The sequence below is a fragment of the Dendronephthya gigantea genome, unplaced genomic scaffold, assembly GCF_004324835.1.
Source record: "Dendronephthya gigantea isolate DGI-Jeju-01 unplaced genomic scaffold, DenGig_1.0 000010F, whole genome shotgun sequence".
In the NCBI taxonomy this organism is placed as follows: Eukaryota; Metazoa; Cnidaria; class Anthozoa; order Malacalcyonacea; family Nephtheidae; genus Dendronephthya; species Dendronephthya gigantea.
The window spans coordinates 193,246-215,816 of NW_021163020.1; the positions used below are offsets into that span (position 1 = coordinate 193,246).

At 35.9% G+C, this 22,571-nt stretch overlaps 6 protein-coding genes and 1 long non-coding RNA gene across 8 annotated transcripts; 3 read left to right on the plus strand and 4 right to left on the minus strand.

Moving 5' to 3' along the window:
- The first annotated feature begins 53 nt into the window (after positions 1–53).
- On the plus strand, positions 54–2,074 carry LOC114518467 (protein SCO1 homolog, mitochondrial-like). 2 transcript variants are annotated; one of them, XM_028538460.1, is made up of 7 exons: positions 54–120; positions 408–478; positions 709–907; positions 1,106–1,303; positions 1,378–1,473; positions 1,687–1,802; positions 1,919–2,074. In XM_028538460.1, the coding sequence occupies exons 3-7, from the start codon at positions 760–762 to the stop codon at positions 2,057–2,059; spliced, it is 699 nt and encodes a 232-aa protein (XP_028394261.1). In that variant the 5' UTR covers positions 54–120; positions 408–478; positions 709–759; the 3' UTR covers positions 2,060–2,074. The 2 variants fall into 2 exon arrangements, with proteins under 2 accessions (XP_028394261.1, XP_028394260.1); XM_028538459.1 differs by lacking the exon at positions 54–120 and adding an exon at positions 263–321.
- A 30-nt stretch (positions 2,075–2,104) lies between these two features.
- Positions 2,105–3,378, minus strand: LOC114518468 (claudin domain-containing protein 2-like). The gene is made up of 3 exons (XM_028538462.1): positions 3,035–3,378; positions 2,738–2,881; positions 2,105–2,658 (listed from the first exon to the last, which is right to left on the minus strand). The coding sequence occupies exons 1-3, from the start codon at positions 3,258–3,260 to the stop codon at positions 2,516–2,518; spliced, it is 513 nt and encodes a 170-aa protein (XP_028394263.1). The 5' UTR covers positions 3,261–3,378; the 3' UTR covers positions 2,105–2,515.
- Positions 3,379–4,791: 1,413 nt separating this feature from the next.
- On the plus strand, positions 4,792–10,519 carry LOC114518322. Its single transcript, XM_028538299.1, has 12 exons — positions 4,792–4,983; positions 7,400–7,894; positions 8,054–8,182; positions 8,301–8,408; positions 8,480–8,590; positions 8,672–8,743; positions 8,811–8,879; positions 9,090–9,218; positions 9,299–9,361; positions 9,537–9,569; positions 9,644–9,675; positions 9,774–10,519. The coding sequence occupies exons 1-12, from the start codon at positions 4,911–4,913 to the stop codon at positions 9,900–9,902; spliced, it is 1,443 nt and encodes a 480-aa protein (XP_028394100.1). The 5' UTR covers positions 4,792–4,910; the 3' UTR covers positions 9,903–10,519.
- Positions 10,060–12,133, minus strand: LOC114518324 (signal recognition particle receptor subunit beta-like). Its single transcript, XM_028538301.1, has 8 exons — positions 11,941–12,133; positions 11,593–11,687; positions 11,446–11,517; positions 11,263–11,354; positions 11,115–11,174; positions 10,963–11,039; positions 10,841–10,895; positions 10,060–10,744 (listed from the first exon to the last, which is right to left on the minus strand). The coding sequence occupies exons 1-8, from the start codon at positions 12,038–12,040 to the stop codon at positions 10,534–10,536; spliced, it is 762 nt and encodes a 253-aa protein (XP_028394102.1). The 5' UTR covers positions 12,041–12,133; the 3' UTR covers positions 10,060–10,533.
- Positions 12,134–12,209: 76 nt separating this feature from the next.
- On the minus strand, positions 12,210–16,068 carry LOC114518323 (cysteine-rich venom protein latisemin-like). The gene is made up of 8 exons (XM_028538300.1): positions 15,981–16,068; positions 15,430–15,606; positions 13,804–14,162; positions 13,457–13,595; positions 13,291–13,386; positions 13,032–13,163; positions 12,818–12,861; positions 12,210–12,737 (listed from the first exon to the last, which is right to left on the minus strand). The coding sequence occupies exons 2-8, from the start codon at positions 15,512–15,514 to the stop codon at positions 12,597–12,599; spliced, it is 996 nt and encodes a 331-aa protein (XP_028394101.1). The 5' UTR covers positions 15,515–15,606; positions 15,981–16,068; the 3' UTR covers positions 12,210–12,596.
- Positions 16,069–19,803: 3,735 nt separating this feature from the next.
- LOC114518118 lies at positions 19,804–20,888 on the minus strand. Its single transcript, XR_003686453.1, has 3 exons — positions 20,709–20,888; positions 20,415–20,480; positions 19,804–20,098 (listed from the first exon to the last, which is right to left on the minus strand). It is a non-coding gene; the product is annotated as an uncharacterized LOC114518118 (long non-coding RNA).
- Positions 20,889–21,301: 413 nt separating this feature from the next.
- Positions 21,302–22,204, plus strand: LOC114518117 (transcription initiation factor TFIID subunit 10-like). Its single transcript, XM_028538046.1, has 4 exons — positions 21,302–21,524; positions 21,624–21,688; positions 21,771–21,882; positions 21,970–22,204. Exons 1-4 carry the CDS (start codon positions 21,327–21,329, stop codon positions 22,057–22,059), a joined length of 465 nt encoding a protein of 154 aa, XP_028393847.1. The 5' UTR covers positions 21,302–21,326; the 3' UTR covers positions 22,060–22,204.
- The last annotated feature ends 367 nt before the right edge of the window (positions 22,205–22,571 follow it).

Sequence of the window (22,571 nt, forward strand, 5' to 3'; positions counted from 1 at the left end):
GCATAATTCTGTCGTGACCACTGGTCGTGACCTTTAGCAGGGGGAGGACGAGGATGGCGTTTTATTACCAATGACAACCTATTTAAATTATATTCCTCACTCGAAAATTTTTAGCTGAAGGTTTACAATATTAATATATTGCTATTGCAATCTAGATTTTGTATTAAAATCTATCATATTTACCATATCTTGCATTATTATTTAAATTTTTATTTCATATACTAATGGTGTCCCCCCCCCTTTACACTGTTAAAGTAAAAAATTTAGTTGTCATTATGGCGGCAAATTCTGCCAAATTCTCAGCCAAAATTACAACTTTAGGTATAAAAAATGCTGCAAAACATGTTATTTATTTCTAAATGATGTATTTTGACATTTTGTAAATTCTTTATCTCTTTATACCTTAGCTGGATTTCGAGTTTCACGTGGGATACATGTTATCGCATCATGCAACAACAAATTGAATCATTTGAATGTTGTACGTACAATATTTTTTGATAATAGAAAAGCCCAGCGGATTGTGGAATAAAAAAGAAGTAGATATAGTTTAATCTGCATTTGTACAATTTGAAAGTTACAGTACTACAGTACCTTCTATCACACCACCTCCAGTGGAACACCAGCTACTCTGCATTACCAAGAATCCCACTGTTTATAATCAACCATAAAAAATCATTTTTGTGATGCTTATATTTTTTCTCAATCAAGCCACATCAAACTAAGTCATTGTGGTGGCAAAAGAGGCTTCAATGCTGCGCAATGTCTTACGAACCACCAAGAAAATATGATTTTGTTAAAGAAAGCAGTAAAAGAGGTCCCATTAGATGGACTGGATTAGTTGTCACTGTTATTATTGGTGGTGCTGCTGTATATTATGTTAAACAAGCAAAGGATGAAATGGAAAAGAGTATGTTAACTTCTGAATACTTTTACTGAGTGGACCAATAGGACCATTTCAGATCCATTTCTTTAGCCCAACTACTTAGACTGGATTAAGGCATTTATAGTTATATCAGACAGTTCATCAGTGACAACTCATATTGACTAATCAGGTCTAAACCAGAAAAATAGGATCAATTGCTAAGCAATGTGTTCATTTCATTAGAACAGGAAGCAGAGAAGAAAAGATCAATTGGGAAAGCAGCAATTGGAGGGCCATTCACCTTGGTAAATCATGAAGGAAAAACTGTGACAAATGAAGACTTTTTTGGTCACTGGTTAATCTTATATTTTGGTTTCACCCATTGCCCCGATGTCTGTCCTGAAACACTAGAAAAATTACAAAATGCATTGGATAAAATAGGTATATACTTTTCTTCCAAAAAGTCTTATCATCTCAGATTAGTACTTAGTGACAAACATGTTGTTTTGATTTAGATAATACAAAAGATGTACCAGACAAAGTTTTACCAATATTCATCACAGTTGATCCTGCACGGGATGATGTCAAAACAGTTGCTGAATATATTCAAGGTAACAAAATAATTGAACTTATTCTCCAAAGTAGCTCAAGAATAAGTACGGTATTTTAATCTTTTAGCTGGTTGGCTGCATTTACAGCTACTGTTTATTTTGCAACATCTTTGGCACAATATCACTGAAAGGATTTATTTTTTGACAACAGTATTCAGTACCCCACCCAACCTGTAAACAATACATGCTCAAAAGTGTATCTCATTATTTCAGACTTTCATCCAAGATTGATTGGTTTAACTGGCACAGAAGAGCAAGTCAAAGAAACGTGTAAAGTGTACAGAGTATATTACAGTGCAGGGCCAGCTGATGCTGACAATGATTATATTGTAAGTCTAGATTTTTATTTTTACTTGATCATTTTTACTTGATTTTTACTTAAGCATTGAAGTGAAATACACTTGACTATAGTATTAATGATTCAGTGAGGTTTGTTTTCTTCCAGGTTGACCATTCTGTTATATTGTATCTTGTTGATCCTGATGGGGAATTTATTGATTATTTTGGTCAAAATATGGATGAACATGAAATAGCTAATACAACAATAAGTCATATGTTAAAATATAAGTTGAGAAGTAAAAAGTAATTGCAAGTGTAGTTTATTTAGTTATTTTAAATAACAATTAGACAAATTTTTGTTATCTTGTGTTCAAATATTATTAGAAAGAAAACATTACATTCCATATCAAAGCCATGACTCTTTGTAGAGACATTATCTTACATGTTACACTGGATTATAACCAGATGGACACAGCCAATTATACTGTAGTTATTACCACAGTATATCACCACACAAACACATGGTGAATAGCAAGTAAACTAATAGTGTATGAATCTAGTGTATATGGTCTCAGGACTATTCAGTTTGTTTATACGAGGAATAATGTAGGTTAAGTGCATAACCTTGTAAGTTAAATGTATATTACAAAACTATTCACTGCATTTCAAATATAGTACAACACAATAACATAAAAGGTCAACTTTTGCTATGAAAAATATATCCAGTTTGCACTAAATGGTAACCATAGTCCTGATGTTCACTTTATCGATCAGCCATAATAAGAACAATACCAATGAGTGCCATAGCTACAGTTGTCCACCCAGATCCATAAGACCAACTGAAGAAGACATCATTCTCCCAAAGTTTAAATGTGTAAATCATCATGGCGATAAATGCGGCAAGCGCTGAAATGGTTGGAATTGATCGATGGTCAAGATTTACATTTACGCACATATCATCATGTAACTACAACAATTACCTTACCTGCCAAACCTATCAAACTGCAGTTTGTTACAAGTGGATACTTTGAGCGTCGTGTGTAGAAAGAATAAATAGCAGCAAAGACAAATGCCAGGATAAAAAGCAACATTGAAATTCCAAGTAGAATCATAACAATCACATTCCAAGCTGTAAAAGGACAGAAACTCTCATAAGATAAAGAACTATTTTATTACATATATAATTTGTTAAAGAATTGATATTAGAACGTACCATGTTATAATTGAAACTTCTAACGAAGTTTTACTATAACATATTAAAAAGTGGATCAACAAGACTTACCTTCAATATCGATATTCAAACAATTACTCTTACTCTCGATGAACGTGTCATTTTCGTAAACCTCGAAGCATCTTTCAAACAATCCTTCATGATGATAGTGAACTTGGTTTTCAAAAGATCCAGCTTGGCTTGTTGTGTGTTGATTCCAATGCGAAGTCGCAAACGCTAAAACTAACATCAAAATCGCCACAAAACATGTGACGTATGTCACAATTATCTTTATCATTGTGATTCAGTTGTCTCCCGCACGAAAAAAGTGAAGAAAAACTACCAAATCAATTTTAAATTTTTTGTTTATGCCTCAAATGAAGACGATCACATACCAGAGAAAGGAATGTAAAGTCGCAATTATTCCCACGGTAGGAAGAATGGGACTGAATCAGTGCAATTTGAAGAAGAATGGGGAGAGAGAACTATTTATAGCAACAGCGCAACACAGTCAGAACCGGAATCGCAGGCTCAGATTACACTGAGTGGCTGGATAGAATGTAGTCTCCCGGACGGGTCTTCATCCTCCTAAAACTAGCTTGAACCGCTTCAAGGAGATTACTAGTATGTCATCTTCTTAATGTGTATTCAAAGTCGGAAACTCAACCGAAGAGAAAGAAAAATTTTCTCCCTGGATGGGTTAGCAGATGAGCGAGATTTTGGAGCGAGATACTTTTCATTACTCATTTCTACTTTCTTCTTTTTCTATGCTTCTACTGCATGCATTAAACAAATTGACCACCCCATGATGTTTGGTTGGCGAAAGTCATCTTGAAAACACCTTGACAATCTTAGTCAAACAAGATTAAAACTAAGCTGTTTTTTATTAAATGCTGACAGAAACGGATTATAAGACATTATACATTATCTTTGTTGTATATGAATAAGACAATGCTGGGGTACTACAATTCTTTAGTACTGTTTATATTTGCTAGGTGATTTTAGACTACAGGTGGGAGGAATACTAGAATTAACATATGAATGGTTGGCCACCTGAGCTCAGTCATCAGTTCTCATTCCAATTCTCCCGTAGTTTCATATATATATCCTTCGTAAATTACAATACTAGCGATATTTGGTTTACCCAAGCTACACTATATAAACACGACCGACATCAGTAGGCGAGCTTTAAATCTGTGCACGTTGATATAACCAAATATCAGAAGGGATTCAACTGAGCAGGATACACATACACAACTCCAATAGTTGAATGATAGTATTTTAAATTGACTGTTGTCACTTGTCAGACATTCTCTATGCCGAGCCACGGCATGCTATTGGGTAAGGATTTAAAAACTGTCATTGACATATTTTGAATACCAAAGGGTCATTAAAAGTGTGTATCATTTGTATTGATTGTATTGGCAACAAATGATGGTGAATTGAAGTGGGTAGTGGAATATACTTTCTGGTCTTTCTTATGGCGATGTTCGAACTTACTTCGCTGTAACAACTCGTTCGTGCATAAATAAATCAGTACGAGAGGCCTATATATCATATGAAATATTGCAGTATTGATAAAAATCTATTGCCTTATCAACGAAATATTGACAATCGATCAGCAAATAAACCCAATAGATATATTACAAAAACACTTCTTTTTAATTTCACCTATACAATCTTAAAGTAACTATATGTTGTTTTTTAATTAAACTTCATACAAAGGCTTGAAAACCAAGTGGCCTAACATTCTTAGGATTTTGGCCAGCGAACGGCATTTTAATGAGATTGCACTCTAAAAATGATTTCTCTTTTTGTCTTAAGACGCATTCTAACATGATCACCTATGGCGGCTAGCCACGCCTTCGGGACAGTGAAAAACATTTGATATTATGCCATTGAAATATTTGTACAAGAGGACTATATCTGTTACTTACCTGGGACAAATATGTACAGCGTAACATTTGTTATTACGCTTGTTCTTTTTACTGGAGTGACAGCAACCATTGCTCAGCAGAGACGTAAGTAAATACTAACGACATATTAAATATTATGGTATGTCTGGATGCATTACTTTTTGGATAGAACAGGATAAGAGCCGGCCACTCTTGGTTTAAGCTATGATGGTATTAAGCTGAAAACAATAACATACATGTAGTGAAAGATTTAGCGTTTGCTATGGTCAAAATTACTCTTCTTCAACCCTATGCAGCTTTCAATTGATAGATAGCGTTGTGTTAGTCACAACTGTTCATATCTTTCTATGCATGTGAATTTGTCGGCTTATATTCCGCTCCAATATCTCAACTGCATTCTGCAGCCGGCATATCGTGGCTTACTGTCACTGAATATGCTTGAAGATAGTCAAGTTGAATCAAATTTCTAAAATGTCTTACACTGGGGTTTCGTCGTCATTAATAGCATGTTACGTGATACATAGGGGAGATGTTTGTCGGGATATATAATCTGCAGATTTAAACATGTAATTCTATTCAATTTAAGCTGCGTAAATTTTGCAATGAATTTGATCTAAACATTACCACGGTAGCTTTGATACACGATCTTATTATTTGTTGAATGTTTGTGTTTCAACGATGTATTTACCCTGAGAGCAAGAAAACATAAGGTTTTAGTTATTATGAGGCAGACATAGAAATGACTTCATACAAGGAAAAGGGCGCTATTAATCGTTTGACCTTTAGATTACTTGTTTCAATGAGTAAATTTTATGTGCTGAAAATCGCTTAAAATGGCTTCACTGAAAAATGATAGATTTTCAACCCTTAGAAAACGTTTTTAAAATAAACTGAAAAGTTAATGATTCTTAGCGTCGAGGTGTTATTGATTAAAGTCCAGCGTCCTTTGCGGATAATCCAATATTGAATCCAGTCCAATGACAAATGTTATCTCCTACCATCTGATTGTAGAAATAACTTTGGAGCTAAATATAGGACGAATACAATACGAAACATCCCAAGAATCAAAACTTAGCACTATCACAGAAATCACGTGTGTCAATACTGACAACATGAAGCATGTGTTTGTCATATGAAGAAGTAAGCGAGTGATTCTTTTGGTTGTAAAAGTAACAATGTTCACTCAAAGCATTACTTGTAGCATGCATCTTTGAAGAAATAACGAAATACCATTATTCTATCTGTTTCTATCGTACCATATGGTCTCTGGAGGCCTTTTTGTTCAAAATCTTAAATATGATCTATTCCATATTGAACTACTTGTATAATCTCTATCATAATTTGCTGTCATCTTATTTGCACAATTCATCTGACAACTGTTGTCCAATTTGGTGTTAACCCCAAGGCACTATGAACCCAACCGAGAACTTATATAATTAGATTTATTTTTTTGTAAAAACATATTTTTGTGTTAGAATGTACTCTGGTTTTAAACCTAGCATGTCTCTTTTCGAAAACATCTTTTCTACTGGCTGTTTTCGATAGCAAGAATTCCATATTATGGAATCAGTTTTAGGGATTAATCTTTTCATTTATTTACAGTTCCTCAAAGTCTGATAGAAATTAAAAAACGTGAGGGTTTTTCGTTTAGGCTTGCATCTGTAAAAAAAGAGCGTTGTCTGTGGGATATCATGATAACATCTTTCCATTCGTTAGTTATGCAAACAATGTATATTCGCCCTAGCTTATCAGTTCATCCTCCGTATTACCAAGATAATAATCACTCATCTGAAATATCTCTATAACATCACTGGGCAGAAGCGAAACACGATATCTCTATATACCCCCAAAACAATCGCTTCTTGTAAGTGTGTCAGTTGTGTCAGTGAGATTTTACTTAAATTACCATATGTATAGAAGATGATCTTTGAAAGAACGGACATGGTTAAGTTAATTAATGTGCATTGTTGCACACCTGCAGAGTTTGTGCTTAACTATACAATATTAGTACACTCGGTTTCAAAGTCATGCCAAAACTTGCTATTTAAGATTATATATCAGTGAATACATGGTTCAAATATTTAAATTGTACGTTTGAAGTTGAATACCAAGTGTTGCATCAAATATGATACATAAAAAACACCTGCTATACTCACAAGACAGACATTTATAGGAGACCGCTCAATAAATTTAAGAGGTATATTTTTTCGGATTTTGTTGTGGGCATCCTATACATGGGGTTTAACAATATTTAACAATAGAGTAATTAAAGTATGAAATGTCATGTCAATAATATTACTGACATTTATCAACAGGAACACAGGGGTTCTGATAGTCTTGTTAATTATGTAGAGTGGAATTGCAAAAACTCTTAGGGTATACGAAGAAGGTTAACGATATGATATATAAGTGTGGGAAACACAGCTAGTGACGATAGTGTAGAAGTTCATCAAATAATTACCAGCATGGCCAGGCAAAGCAAATTTTTCAACGATTTATAACAAGATGTAATGATTTTCAGGCCCACTACGATGTTATATATGTGTAACTGATTATGAAGATAGTGTTGAAGAACCAGGATGTTCAATCACCAGTCCTAATGTTATAGTCCGTGGCTGTAATATACAACATGGCTTTGACCGCTGTATTTCTTATCGAGCCCGTAATCCAAGGACGGGTAATACGGTATTTAGACGACATTGCGCAACTCCAGAAATGTGCGAGTATCAATGTTTGTTTTCTCATCATACTAACTGTGAAAAACAATGTTGCAATGGAGACCTGTGTAACGACTTCAAATTCGGACGATATGTAGGGACATCAGAGAGACCAAGAGTTACCTCAAATGTCCCGGTTACTACTCAGAGCCCCATTACAACCCCTAGAAAAGACCCTACCACGAGCTCGCAATCTACACGTTATCCCACAGTGACCCTGACAACAACCAATCCTCCGGTTACCACTCACAAGCTTTCCAACACCGAAGAACCATTAATCGGTGGACCTCCGGATCCCAGTAAGTTACAACAAATCTATCGCGCATATTCAAAACCCTTAATATGAACAACACACTTAATACATTTTTCATCGTATAGATAAACATGAATGCCCTACAAACTAAACGAATACTTCATGAAAGCACGAATCCATCCTCTAATATATCTTATGTTCTTAGTAACAACATCCATTCATGGATGCCGTGACTTTAGAGAAGAATGCTCAAGGTTCGCTGGTTATCCTGGTTACTGTCAGTACACTAGATATTTCATGCTGATACACTGTCCTTACAGCTGTCGATTTTGTGGTATGTTTCTTTCATAGATGTGATGTGATTTAAATGCAATATGCAGTGTAGAAACCTATGAAAAACAAGACAGACTTATTTTATCTACTAACTTCTTCTTTCATCCATATCTCTACAGTCAATGGAGGAACAACAAGACTGTCTACGGATCCGACAACTGCCACAAGGCCTCAGGAAATAAAGACAACTAGTAAACCCAGGGATGGAGGTAGCGGACCGCAAGCAGGTTAATACAAGTAGTCCACCACAAAATTCAGTTCAAACTATTCATTAATTTCTTCATCTCATGCTAACCAGGTTGCTCAGATGCTCGTCAAGAATGCGCATATTTTGCAAACTTTGATGGATATTGTGAATATCACTACGCTTTTATGTTTACCCATTGTCCCAGATCTTGCAAACATTGCGGTAAGAATGAAGGAAAACAGTTATAGTTAAACTCTTATTGAACGTGTAATCATTGTAGTTTAATGTCTTAATTATTAACAGATTACGTGCCGTTGCCTGAATCACCAGCTGAAGCAGCATACACAACCACCACCTTGCCGCCATTGACCACAAGTAAGTTGACTGACACGAGCCAATTCACGCAAACAGAAAATTGTTTCATTCATTCTTGTAATTAAAGGTGAAAGGGAAATAAGAACATTTGACACTTTTCCAAAAGAGCCGACTCCCTTTGGACCTGGAGGAGAAGGTATTAAATATAATATGAATAAGAGAGAGGGATTTTTATGTTTCAAAACAGCGTCTTTAATAAGCTGCGGTTTCGTGAGAAGCGGATGTTCCTAAACTTGGCTGTTGAAATCTCAATATCGGGTTGATAAAACATGCAACAGTCACAGCCTTAAGGCAATTATCCTACTTAAGTTTGCAGACATTTATCTGGGTATCATCTACCTTATAGAATATGAAAATTATGGATGTTTTGACCTCAGAGAAAACTGCACATTTTACGCAACGAAATATGACGATTACTGTAATTACAACAAAGATTTTATGAAGATACACTGTCCTTTCTCGTGTGGATTTTGCGGTATGGATGACTGAGGTCTAATTAAACTTGTTTTGGCGACGATTGAAATCGTTAATCCGATGTTCTAACCATTTTTTTAGGAACGTCTGTTCCAAACGTACCGTTTCCTCACCCGCCAATTATTAGTGAACATCAATTCTCAGGTAATTTTCGCTACACTAACATCTAAATTTCTCACTTCTCTCACTTCTCTCACTATGCTTGTTACCAGAACCATAACAAACACAGCGCTCGCTACTTGCCTGACCTCCAGTCCAAAAGGACTGAAATAAGGCCACTGCACATGGACTAACCACAGACTCTCTTTTCTACATTTAGACGAAGAATTTCCACCTCCCCCTGGTGAGAAAGGTGTGTGGAAATGTTTGTAATTACGTCTCTGACTTCTGTTCCCAGTTTTAACACGAGTTTTTTCTTCATACTAGACGTTAGATGGATAAGCAGCTTTTGTAGCGAGGTACGTATGGTAAAATACACCAGTATCGAAAAATAAATGCGTGAATCTTGCACTGTGAAACTAAGGTAATCCGAAGATTTTTTTACGTCTTTCTCTAGTGTCATAATGGCTTTCAAAAATGCACTCTTGGATGTATTCTACTTATGAAGGATGGGGTTTACGAACCCACCAGCAATGACGTGTGTATAAAGATATTAGGAAAACCAAGCAAGATGTTTCCGTGTTAGTGTATCAGTCTCTTCGTGAGGCTAGAGGTCGCTCACATGGAGAGACCTATGTCGATTGGAAACTGAAACCTTTAATCAATATATCAACCTAGGATTTTACCATTTTTAATATTCAACGATGAATGCAGCGAGCATTGGTCAAACAAGAATACGAGAGTTTGTTTTAAGATTTTATTAACTTCGATAACTGTCAGTGAAACGAGGGGCATTAGCAAGTTCGACCTTCAACAGTCAGATGATAGGATCGCTAGGCTGAGGGTTGAAGATCGAACATGCTTTCGTTGATCCGTATCTCCTCACATCCTGGTTCAACCATGGCTTAGGTGATCGTTGCGTTGTTGAATTTTTAACACTCACTATGATGTAATCTTATCATAATTTAGTAAAGTTGCCCACAAAATGAGAGGTTTTCAGTGTTTAAAACGATCTTAAAGTTGTTCTTTGGAGTATTCCTGGATTCCACTATCAATTCTCACTAATGAGAATTCCCCAAATCTGGATAAATTCCAAGTTTTTTCAAGGTTTCACTCTTTGCCTGACCTATGACTTCAGATCTTGCCTTTGTTGTCAGCAACTCCAGTAAATCTGCTAAATCACATACACCAGAGGAAGGATTGTGAAAACTGGTGCCTTACATCAATTTCTTCATCCACTCAAGGATATCTTTCAAACCACTTTTGTCATCTTCCTTTGCATTACATTCAATAAATTCAACCTTCATTCCACGTAGATCAGCAAAGTCAAAATCTTTTCCTTTCTGACCAACAAAAACTTCATCATGAGCCACGGATTGTTCATCTAAACCTTTCACAGCTGCCGCCCGTGTCTTGCGTAATGTGTTGCTGTGAAAATGAACATTTCCATAAAGACATTGCTATGACATGAATGAAGTTGAATCCAACTATTGTCATAGGAAATAAAAAATAAACAAAACTTACATTTCTTTGGCCAGTTGGGATTTAACAACGTTCATTGACTTAGCAGTGGTGAGGTCTAAAAGATGAAGAACAATATATTAACTCTTTATACAAAAACAACAAACTTCAAAGCTGAGTAACACCTTGTTTATTGCAAGCAATGAGAATTTTTACTGAGAGTTTATTAAACATCTTGTTGCTCAGAATATCAAATAAACATCTGGAAAAAGATCATCATGGTAATTTTTACGGTATAACTGATGTCCATAGGTCCCTTTTTGCAACATTCACTTACTCGGCAACTGCATGTAGTTCTCTGGTAAAGGTGACACTGTCCACAACAAAGATTATTCCCCTGGAATATAATCAACCAACCACATATATTAGCTTCTACTCAGTAAACAAGAAATTCAATTACCAAATCATAAACAATTCCTTCCTACCTAGCAAGGCTTTTGAATTGATCTAAAAACTTTCCTCGTAATTTTTCATTTCCTGGAATATCTATCAATTCCAAGAACTTTGCATCTTCAGCCTGCAGAAGTCCAAGAAATTTTAAGATTACTGCCTGGTGAATATATCTGCTTCAATAAAATTTGATCAACAACTGTCATAACTTGACAAACCTGCTCTACTTTATAGTTCGCTTTGTTTTCTTTGATGGAAGTATGAGTGGGAAGGAACTTGTTAAATATCAGCTAAAATATCATAATTATTAAGAATCATTCGAGGGATTTGTCTGTGGATTTGAGACATTCAGGCATTTTACTCACCCTGATAAAGATGAGAGTTTTCCCAGCATCAGACAAACCAACAAGCAACACAGTATTACCCTTGTTTTTACTTCTTCCGATGATCCACGCTAAAACTATTATTTTATTTTTACTTTAGAGACACTCTTTGTCACTGAATCATATTACAATAACTATTTAATAAAGCCAGGATAGGAATCGCCTCTTGTAATATTAATAGTTGTATTGTATTAATTGTATTGTTCGGTATTAGTGAACTGAGTGAAGTGATGATTCATTGTTTAGGGACTGCACTATCAATATTTCTATTTCACAGCAACGCTTTTCATTGATATCAGTTTGGAGGAATATAAAATATGAATTACTAACCAGCAGTTAACAGAACTAATAAAGTTGCGGAAATTACAGCAAAAATTGTACCATTTGGACCAAGAAATATAGAAATCGCATTTCCCACACTTTCTGCCATCTTGAATTTGACCGAACTAACTTATTTTCCATCCACTACATTGATATCAAGAATCTCTTCCGGATCCATCCGAATGCTGACGGGTGATAACGATAATTTAAGCAGGAACAAACGTCTATAAGTGCAGATTTTACTGCAAGTAGATAGAAAAATCTGAAAACACATTGAATATGCCATAATGATGTTTATCTTTTTCAACACTAATTGTAATTAGAACAAATTATTTCAATAAATACAGGTATAATAAATGAATTCCACAATCACCACGAACGTCTCTATACTTGGAGGGTCAATCAGCGCGACTAACGTACTTGAACAACAGGAATTTCATCCATTCTTGTGAGAGTTATTTTATATAATACATTCCAAACATGAAATACGGGCAAAATAAATAAGTTATCCAGTTTCATGTTTGTATTCAGACCCTAAAAGGTATCACTACGTAAGCATAACATAAGTTTTTCTGTCTTGGACTGTCCTTGAGGAAACGAAAGACACGATGCAGTGTCACATCCTTTGATGAAATACAAATATTCGAACGATTTGACAGTGTAAACTAGACACCAAACAAGCAATCATTGTACTCTGTGGGCTTCTTTCCCAACTTGTGGCGACAGAATGTGTTTTTAACAAGGAAATCATGACCATTAGATTTGTGGAAACACTTCACGGAACGTCTTCGAAATCCTCCATGACACTTGATATTAAAGAAATACAAAATGAATGAGAGAAAGAACTAGAAGCTTTGCTTGGGAAACTTAACAAAATATTTTTTACCTCAAGCCATTTACCAACTTCCCATCGTAATTCAAGTTTCTTCTCTACAGAAAGGAAGAAAAGATTTAATAAACTGGCAAGACCACACAGCAGATCAAGCACAGCTAAATCCACCACAGTGAATGTTTGCCCTTCTTTCTCGGGAGGGGAAGGAAATTGTCCCCATGTGAATGAAATATTACGAAATCCTCAATTCAGTGACTCGAGTACTCACCAGTTTCACAAACTCCACAGCTTTTTGCGCACTTTTTTCTCATAAAGTGGGCGCTATATTGGCAATATTTGGGTATACGCGCGTAAACATCACAGATATCGTTTTCATATTCGTTTTTACATTTTGATGATTCTATACAACAACAAAAAGAGATTAGGATTTAGGAATGCAGCCGAGAATCGAGGTTGGACGAAGGCTGAAGGCTCATATCATGAACAGTCCAAATATCATTTTCTAAATAATCGAAGAATTCTCTCACCTTCGCCTACTTTTCTTTTTTTCAGTTTTCGGCACGGAGGACCTCCTTGGCTATTATCACGATCATTCCCACCAAATCCATCACTACCACTCATGCCTGTGAGATAAAATAACGAGCCCATTAATCTACATATTTGTATGTCAGCACTCGTGTCTAGGTCTCTCACCTTTCGGGGCGACATTTCTGACGTAATCGTCAAGGAAGCCAATATTTCCACGTGGGTGGTAGCGAGCCACGATAATCGTACCGTATCGAGGACTGATGGCTGTGGCTAGACCAACCTTTACACTATCTTTCCACACCAACTGAAAAAAAAACACAAATTTGTTTAATTTACATGTCTGTTTCATCGACCAGAGGTCACGTTTTTTTGGCTAAAAACCATTCTATAATTAATTTGATAAAAACAACGACGATAATTGTCATAACCTGTTGACAAACAAGATCCAAACCTGTTAGAAAGGCATCTTGCTAATATAGTTTTAATCAAATCGCACTGGTTCCTTTACTTACTTGCGTGAAATCTAAAACTTGTTTAGTGCCATCAACGGAATATCCAGTTTTATAGTTATAATATTTTGACTCATTGTACCAAGTTACTATAGTTTCCCGGCATGCATGGCAATCCCCAGATGAGGGAAACGTGCGGCAAAGTTGCTTGGACGGAGAGTAATACGAGACGGTCTCTCCTTGGCCAACCAAGTCCAAACTTTCTATTTCATTTTGAAGAATCTCGTCTTGGGAGAATTTGTCTGCCCGTTCTTGCGCATGATACTGTAAATCACTGCTCCACCGTAGAGGCTGCGAGCCATGAAGTTTACGGTAATTATTTATTTCAAAAAGACATTCTTTGAAGAAAGCATTTGGTACAGCTGTAAAATAAAGTATGAATAAAAGTATTTAGTGACTTGAAATTATATACTGTGCAATTTCACTGCAACTTCTGCATGATCTTACATTTGATGACGTTTTTAGCTATGATGGAAAAGTTTTCAATTTTGCCAGGGTCAGACTAAACACACAATTTAGCTGAAAAAGCATTTCCGAAGGTGTAAGAACATTAAATAAAGAAAAAAGCTTAGGAAAACAATAGGATTAATTTTCTAATCAAAGAAAGAAAACGTTAAAATTGTGATTACTTTTATGGGTGTTAACACACAAACATTATGCGAGTCATAAAAACATGAAAGACACCGAAAACCTATGTCGCGGAAATACCTTTTTTATATCACTATCCTCCAAATTAACATTGATTGTCTACGAACCTCAGCCTTTGAGTTCAGATTTTACTTTAGTTTAACAAAAACTTTATAACATAGGAGTTCTAAGGTCTGTGCGACAATACAATAGTGATGAATGACATCAGTTTGTGTACGTTTTATCCGATGTATGTTATTGTGTACCCTGGGTACTATAGTCAGACAGCTCAAAATTTACATCTGTTGTGGATACAACTTTCACAAGCAATGTTTGATGAAATATACACTGGCTTTAGACGATTGTTTACTTAAAGTGGGACGACGATCGAAACACTTGAATGATCAAACTGAATGCTAAGTCAATAAACTGTTCTAAGGAAAACTGACCTTATTGCATGTGAGTAACTCTAACAATATGCTGAGTGATTGAAACTCACTACTTCTAATGAAAAAGCAATAACATGCGAGATTACTTTATAAACATGAACTAAATATGGTCTGGTAAAACTTTGTTTATAAAATCTTCTCAACGAGGTCCATAGGTTAATTAAATGTTGAGAAACTTTGTTTACCGTGTATTGAATATGTTAATATTTCATGATATTTTCCTGGGAACCAAAGTGAGTTAACATTTACTCCGCTATTCACTTCTCCGTTTCAGGTTTGAAAGGCAAATCCTATTTCCTGTTGGAGCGCGGATTCAAATGCGCCTAAATCGTTATGTCGCTTGTGAGACATAATTATACAAGAAAGTGTTTTGACGTTTTCAACAAAAAAGTTTAGTCAGAGTTCAACGGCTTTCTTCGTATTCTTTCTTACATTTAAAACGTTTTGTACTTTATAGTGAACTTATCTCAGGGTTAGCAGTCTGATACTGAATAAACAACAGTAGACATTCTAAGTAATCTGTTCATTTTCAACAATAATATTTGTAGAATACCTTGGTATATGACGCTGTTATGTCGGTTACAGTTGACTAGTCCCAGAAGATGAAAAAGAATGGTAAAGGTCAGAGTATGCGACATTGTAAATCTTTGTTTTACAATCAATCCTCTTGTCGTAGTGTAGCAAATGTTTCCCAAAGTGGTACGACTACAATTATTCAAGTTGACTTAATCTAAACAAATTAAGGTAAATATAATGAATAATGCAGATCACTTTGGCTCGTTAATCACCAACGAAAGAAGTCATGCTTGGATGAGAAAACATTAATGACTGTGTTAATCTATACACGTAATTCTATCGCGGGAACCAAATCGTAGTAGAACTGTTTTTTAAAATATCTTTTTAGTTTAAAGGAACAATCTATCGCAAAGAGAGTCAAACAACTAAAACCACATTTAATTGGCATTATTTCTTACAGACTAGATGTAGAGGAAACCGGCTAAGTTTAATTCTCTTTAATTTTTTTATACAGAGAGTTTCATTATATGATTTATACATCTTGAAAAGCTGTTTCAAAGAAATACTTCAGTTAACGTTTATACTTACCAAATATTTTCAGCACTGCAGTTAACAAATCACTGACGGAATCTGAGACCTGATATATTTAAGATGTAACTGTGATGTAGAAAAGAATACTCGTCTTCGTTAAATACATATAATGAAGTATATTGTATATTTAAGCACCAAGGGCTACCAAGAACAGGAAATTGCGAGAAAGTGGACATATCCTTTTGACTTCCGATTCCTAAATATCAGAAAATGTAACAGCGTTTTCGCAAATCACACAACTGCTTTGAGATATATATTGGCTACATATTCCCAAACTGTTAAACAAGGTTTAAACAAAGCGGCTGAACAGGGGCATAGGAACCGGGGGGGGGTTGACAGAGGACCGGGGGGCACAGGAGATAAAAGTGGCTGTAAATATACCATTTTAAAATCGTGCCCGTTTTGTTTCCTACGTGTGCCCGCTTACAGGTGCCAAAATCTTTCTGTAGAGCATAAATATAAACCACACTAGTGGTGTCCTTGCAACTTTGGCGATCAAACTGTCCCTACTAGTACATACTTTTAGCTGCCTTTCAGTTTATTAACTAAAAGTGGCCCTGGAAGCAGGTGCCCACAATTTCTTAATGCTTCTTACGCCTGAACATGCTTATTTGTCGCAAACTACTGAGCTATTTAAGTACAATTTTTGTAGAAATTGCTCACGATGAGAAAGTGAACTCACACCGGACAGTGTTCTGGGAATTGAACCCAGAAGCCACACACGCGTTTTTATCACTATTAACGAACACGTTTTGGTTTGGCCCCAGACATGGACACTGTTTTTCAAAGCCAAACGAAAAGGAGGGAAACCGGAGTGCCCGGAGAAAAACCCTCCAAAGGTAACCTGAATTTCAGGTTACCTGACCGGCGGTCCGAATTTTGTTATTTTCATTAGAAATCGTCCGCAACGACAGCTCAGTTTTTGCTTATAAATAGTTGACCGTTTCAAGTTCATGCGAGTCCCAGGAATTGCTATTCAATTCTTGAGCTTCGTCAATTCGATCCTGCTGGTGGTCTAACCTGCGCAGCGCGCATTTCATATCGTCTTTTGCAAAACACCAGGCTTTCAGAAATTAAATTGCGCTTTGTCCGACAATGGCAACAAAATTTATTTCAGTTATCGGCAACGAAATTTGGCATTGTTCAAATTCACGACTTGCATGCTTTTTTATCTCAAACTGTTGTAGACAATAACACTCTTCTTTCCAGACATGCATCTCATGCACCATTTTTATATTTTCTGGATTAAGGTTGATCGAACACGGAGGAAATAAACGTAATTGGGTTCAACATGCAACTTAATCAACTTACTCAATCAACTTACTCAATATGTAATATACTACAAGAGAATCAATGATGTTTCTCACCTTTTGCTTTGCATCGTGATAATTACTTTTGGTAAACAAAATATCTTCAGTTTGTCTTTCATTGCCTTCTTTCAACGTTCTTCTTCGACAGCGTCTCGGCGGTGGAGCGTGCAAGGAATAAAACAACATAGTAAGTGTGTCAAAATACAAAGAGGTTTTTATTAAAGGGTTCATTTTTTAGACGACAGGGTTACAACAGTTAACCCCCAGATATCCCCACCATACACGTCCTGTTATCGTGCAATGTAATACATCATGTAATACAGGGGTTATATTTTTCTTTTACAAGCTTCATCATGGGTCAAAATCGTTAGATTACGTTTATTTCCTCCATGCTCGAGATAAACCGGATTTTTAGAAATTGCTGTCCGAAAAATTAATACCGACAAGGAAAACAGAAGAGTGTTAGTGTCTAAACACCAAATTGTCATTTTTTTTTTCTTCATTTTAAATTTCAATAATTCCAAAAATATAATTTTTTATGCCATTGACGGACGGTCGAAACGATCGAAATTAAATCTGAACAGAGACACTTATATAAACATATAAGTACTCGCGATTACCTTCGTATTAATCTAAAATTAGGCCAATACGAATTCAATAATACTTTTCTCGTTGCGCGCGCGTCAGCCATGCTAAGGATGTACAGAAGAACGCCGGCATTTACTGAATACTCATATAAATACTCGCGATTACTTTCGAATTATTTCAAAAATCAGGCCAATACGAACTCGATGATATTTTATATTTTCTCGTTGCGCGCGTGTCGCGCTTGCTAAGGCTGAACAGAAGAACGTATTTAAAAGATATAAAATACTCGCGATTACATTCGAATTATTTGCAAAAATTAGGCCAATACGAATTCAGTAATATTTTCTCGTTGCGCGCGCGTCAACTATGCTAAAGGCTGAACAGAGAAACTTATATAATCATATAAGTACTCGCGATTACATTCGTATTAATCTAAAATTTATAGGCCAATACGAATTAGATAATATTTTCTTGTTGCGCGCGTTTCAGCCATGCTAATACATTTTTCACTTTCATTTCATCGCTTTAAAGCCATCATGCATCTTCCACAGCTGTTAAGTCGTTCACACGCAAGTGACAAAACTAGGAATATTTTATGAGAACCTCGAAAACGCCCTCATAAGGGCTGTGAGAAATTTCCTGTTATCATGCATTGTCGAAAAGGGTGAAAAGTCACTTGATGTGTGAAGAATATACTAGGTTAGACCACCCAGCAGGAATAAACCATGCACTATATTAATCATGCATTATTCTACCTATGGTATGTAATAATACCTCAACCAGCTTCCACTTGTATAACTGTCTCATCGTCCAACATCTGATCCTGCGACGATCCTTCATCATCTGATCCTGCGACGATCCTTCATCATCTGATCCTGCGACGATCCTTCATCATCTGATCCTGCGACGATCCTTCAACATCTGATCCTGCGACGATCCTTCATCATCTGATCCTGCGACGATCCTTCAACATCTGATCCTGCGACGATCCTTCATCATCTGATCCTGCGACGATCCTTCATCATCTGATCCTGCGACGATCCTTCATCATCTGACAACAAAAGTATGATATGAATAATTTCCAAGAGAGAAATGTCACTTATGTATAAAGCACTCAGGATAAATTATACCGAACCTCCAACACTCCAACGTCAGTCACTCGTGGCCTTCGCATTGCGCACGCGAATACAAAATGTCATGCACGTTTTATTACAAAATGTCATGCACGTTTAAATACAAAATGTCATGCACGTTTTAATACAAACTGTCATGCACGTTTTAATACAAAATGTCATGCACGTTTTGGTACAAAATGTCATGCACGTTTTAATACAAAATGTCATGCACGTTTTAATACAAAATGTCATGCACGTTTTAATACAAAATGTCATGCACGTTTTGGTACAAAATGTCATGCACGTTTTAATACAAAATGTCATGCACGTTTTAATACAAAATGTCATGCACGTTTTGGTACAAAATGTCATGCACGTTTTGGTGCAAAATGTCATGCACGTTTTAATACAAAATGTCATGCACGTGTTTGTACAAAATGTCATGCACGTTTTAATACAAAATGTCATGCACGTTTTAATACAAACTGTCATGCACGTTTTAATACAAAATGTCATGCACGTTTTGGTACAAAATGTCATGCACGTTTTAATACAAAATGTCATGCACGTTTTAATACAAAATGTCATGCACGTTTTGGTACAAAATGTCATGCACGTTTTGGTGCAAAATGTCATGCACGTTTTAATACAAAATGTCATGCACGTGTTTGTACAAAATGTCATGCACGTTTTAATACAAAATGTCATGTACGTTTTTGTACAAGAAAGCAAGAACACTGGACTATCATCTCCTTCTAGAAATACATATTTCATGTTTTTATGTTTTAGGCGCTCTCTGGGCGATATTTTTGTCCGGACTATATAGTCGTCAAGATGGAGAAAACACAAGTGATTGGGGCCCCAGAATCACTTGTATTCACTCCGCATGCGCTTGATACGACCAGACTTCATGCAAAAATCACGCACAGGCGGAAAACTTGAAAATGAAGGAGGTAAACAGAAGAGTGTTCAGTTTATATCTCAGTCAAAAAAGCCAAATTCCATGCAATTTTTACTCATGCATATTGTCGAAATCGAGTTTTGTATTTGCGTGCATAAATGTCCCAAGGCATGTCCGACATCTCTTTACGATTGTTTCGTTCTACAAAAACAGAACTTCGGTAAAACAAAAGGACAGGGAAGTCTAGCATAGTACAATCATATACCAATACAAATAATTATATAGGCATTGAGTTTCAATCCGTCTCTCCCTTTCAAAACGAGCATTCCCTTTGGGCAACCCTGTCCCAAAAACGAATAGGCTAGCCGGGAAAGTTAGTTACAGTCATAAAGCTCGAATTCATTTCTATATATCAAAACTATTCTAGTTTCGTCCACCTTCACTGTCCGTAAACAAAGTGCAAACGTGTTTTTTCAAGTCACAAATGCAAAATACACATATATTAATAGGACAATACCTATTATTCCGCAGCGAGCAAGCGCTTGTGTTTCGTCTTTCCCATCTTTCGGCGCCGTAGTTCCTTCTGAAATGCAAGGAAAAACAAAATCAAGTTAACAGCTCACTTGAATTTCACATTTGATATATTTCAATACGAGATATAGCAGTAAAAATCAGTGAGAAGTATTCGTCCGGTCGCTAATTGTCTTCTGGCTATTGAAATCAACATAGCGATGATTTGCGAAGCCATGGAAAGATCAAGCCATGGAAAGATCAAGCCAACAGATTATTTTAACCAACCATGAGCATTTACCTGAGCGATATTCCTCCAACTTTTCCGCCCTAAATTTCTTCGAGTGATCCTTTTTTCGTCGAGATTATCACAAGTCTGAGTTCCACCTCGAAGTTTCTGTCCTTTTATTACCCGAAAAACATTCCAACGGACAATGCACTTTATACATTGATGACACTTAACAGTAAGGCCTGTTTTCAAACGTCATGCTTCTCATGTGCCGAGCGAATTAACAACAATAGATAATGAGGTATTCTCATTAATTATCTATTGTTTTAAATGCGTTCGGCGCATGAGAAGCACTAAAAAAAGGCTTAAAAGCTTTAGACTCGATCCGACCCAGTTTGGCAGATTTGCATACTTTTGCAGTCTCATGAAAGGCAATATATTTTGCATATTTCTATTCCAACTTCCAACTATGTTTTCCACGTTGTTCAAGGCTAGGATAGGACATATCTCCCACAATTAATAAATAAGAGATTTTGTAAACTATGGTTGTTGTTAAATATAAGCTAAAAACGTATTAAAAGTGTTTCACTATAACGCAATAAACTTCAAATTCTGCATGCACCAAAAATATTTCCCAACCCATGATCTGTATACTTACCTTACATGAAGTATCCAATACTGAAATTCAAGATGGCTGAAACTCCACGGCCCTCAACATCTAAAGTCGCGCAAACAGCAACAAATACGACAACAAAAGTTCCCTCGAACACTGGCACCAGTAAAGCAACTGTTTCAGTTGCCAAAGAATCAACCGGAGATTTCAAACAGAAAGCAGAGGGTGTAACTATCGCCGACTTTTTACATCATTTAGATGACTACACTCCAACGGTAACCTTTCTTTATTAAATACCTTCGGTGTCCTTCGCGATTTATCGAAATCTTTCGAGTTTATATGTTCTGGTCTCATATATTTGTTTAAAATCTTAGATACCCGATGCAGTAACATCGTACTATTTAAACAGATCTGGATTTGAGACAACTGATCCTCGACTGTAAGTACACAAAGCTATTTATAAAGAAACCACATATAAAAATATGTTAATATAAATAGCGGTCATTTTCTTTCTTTTTAAGGGTTAGACTAATTTCCCTCGCTGCCCAAAAATTCGTGTCTGACATTGCCAATGATGCCCTACAACATTGTAAGATGCGAGGATCTGTACAAAGCTCCAGGAAATCTGGCAAAGTGAGTGATATTGTACTATTGTTTGGTATTATTCAAAATGGTACCTCAACTGATGAACTGTTTTTCATTACTCTTCACTTTTACTAGGACAAGCATTACACATTGACAATGGAGGACCTGAAGCCAGCTCTTGCAGAATCAGGAATCAATGTGAAAAAGCCACCATATTTTGTATAAATAAACACTTTGTTTTAGTTTGAATGATGTAATGGAACAATAACCAACCTCTTCACAGATTGAATGGAACAACTACAATATTTCAATTTGAGCATACTTTGTAGCATATTTCTTATTGAGTTATAAAATAATGCTGGACATCACTCATTTAATTTGTATTGTTTTAAACATCTTTTCCTACATACAAAACTACTTTAACAGTTAACATTACTTTTTGGTCATGAATTCAATTTGGAATAACTTATGGCCTATTTACAAAATGCATTAATCTCATGTGAAAATACATAGATTGTTAAATTAGTTGATCAACTGTCAATCAATTAGTGGTGTATCAATGTTGATATTTGTGAATTGGTGTTGGTTGTCAGTCACTAAGCCATTCATAGTGATAGGCCTAGTGTACGCTGATTAATGAGCTTTCTCTTTGCCAATTAACATCCACCCATCCACTTGTATTTATTCTCCATATTTTTTGTGTAGCTGTGTAATATCAATGCACTTGTGTAATACGA

Excerpts from the sequence above, each read along its gene's own strand:
- LOC114518323 (XM_028538300.1), bottom strand. The coding sequence starts at position 15,514 with ATGTCGCATACTCTGACCTTTACCATTCTTTTTCATCTTCTGGGACTA. Across the intron at positions 13,387-13,456 it reads CAGAAATGTCGCCCCGAAAG|GCATGAGTGGTAGTGATGGA; the intron begins GTGAGAGACCTA and ends TTTATCTCACAG. Across the intron at positions 12,738-12,817 it reads AAGTTGGTAAATGGCTTGAG|TGTCATGGAGGATTTCGAAG; the intron begins GTAAAAAATATT and ends TTTAATATCAAG.
- LOC114518322 (XM_028538299.1), top strand. The coding sequence starts at position 4,911 with ATGTACAGCGTAACATTTGTTATTACGCTTGTTCTTTTTACTGGAGTG. Across the intron at positions 8,744-8,810 it reads CTTGCCGCCATTGACCACAA|GTGAAAGGGAAATAAGAACA; the intron begins GTAAGTTGACTG and ends TTGTAATTAAAG. Across the intron at positions 9,219-9,298 it reads TTTCTCGTGTGGATTTTGCG|GAACGTCTGTTCCAAACGTA; the intron begins GTATGGATGACT and ends CCATTTTTTTAG.
- LOC114518117 (XM_028538046.1), top strand. The coding sequence starts at position 21,327 with ATGGCTGAAACTCCACGGCCCTCAACATCTAAAGTCGCGCAAACAGCA. Across the intron at positions 21,525-21,623 it reads TAGATGACTACACTCCAACG|ATACCCGATGCAGTAACATC; the intron begins GTAACCTTTCTT and ends TTAAAATCTTAG. Across the intron at positions 21,883-21,969 it reads GCTCCAGGAAATCTGGCAAA|GACAAGCATTACACATTGAC; the intron begins GTGAGTGATATT and ends CACTTTTACTAG.
- LOC114518467 (XM_028538459.1), top strand. The coding sequence starts at position 276 with ATGGCGGCAAATTCTGCCAAATTCTCAGCCAAAATTACAACTTTAG. Across the intron at positions 908-1,105 it reads AAAGGATGAAATGGAAAAGA|AACAGGAAGCAGAGAAGAAA; the intron begins GTATGTTAACTT and ends TCATTTCATTAG. Across the intron at positions 1,474-1,686 it reads AGTTGCTGAATATATTCAAG|ACTTTCATCCAAGATTGATT; the intron begins GTAACAAAATAA and ends TCATTATTTCAG.
- LOC114518324 (XM_028538301.1), bottom strand. The coding sequence starts at position 12,040 with ATGGCAGAAAGTGTGGGAAATGCGATTTCTATATTTCTTGGTCCAAAT. Across the intron at positions 11,040-11,114 it reads GAACTACATGCAGTTGCCGA|ATGTTTATTTGATATTCTGA; the intron begins GTAAGTGAATGT and ends ATCTTTTTCCAG. Across the intron at positions 10,745-10,840 it reads TCCCAACTGGCCAAAGAAAT|CAACACATTACGCAAGACAC; the intron begins GTAAGTTTTGTT and ends TCATTTTCACAG.
- LOC114518468 (XM_028538462.1), bottom strand. The coding sequence starts at position 3,260 with ATGATAAAGATAATTGTGACATACGTCACATGTTTTGTGGCGATTTTG. Across the intron at positions 2,882-3,034 it reads TTTGAATATCGATATTGAAG|CTTGGAATGTGATTGTTATG; the intron begins GTAAGTCTTGTT and ends GTCCTTTTACAG. Across the intron at positions 2,659-2,737 it reads CAGTTTGATAGGTTTGGCAG|CGCTTGCCGCATTTATCGCC; the intron begins GTAAGGTAATTG and ends CAACCATTTCAG.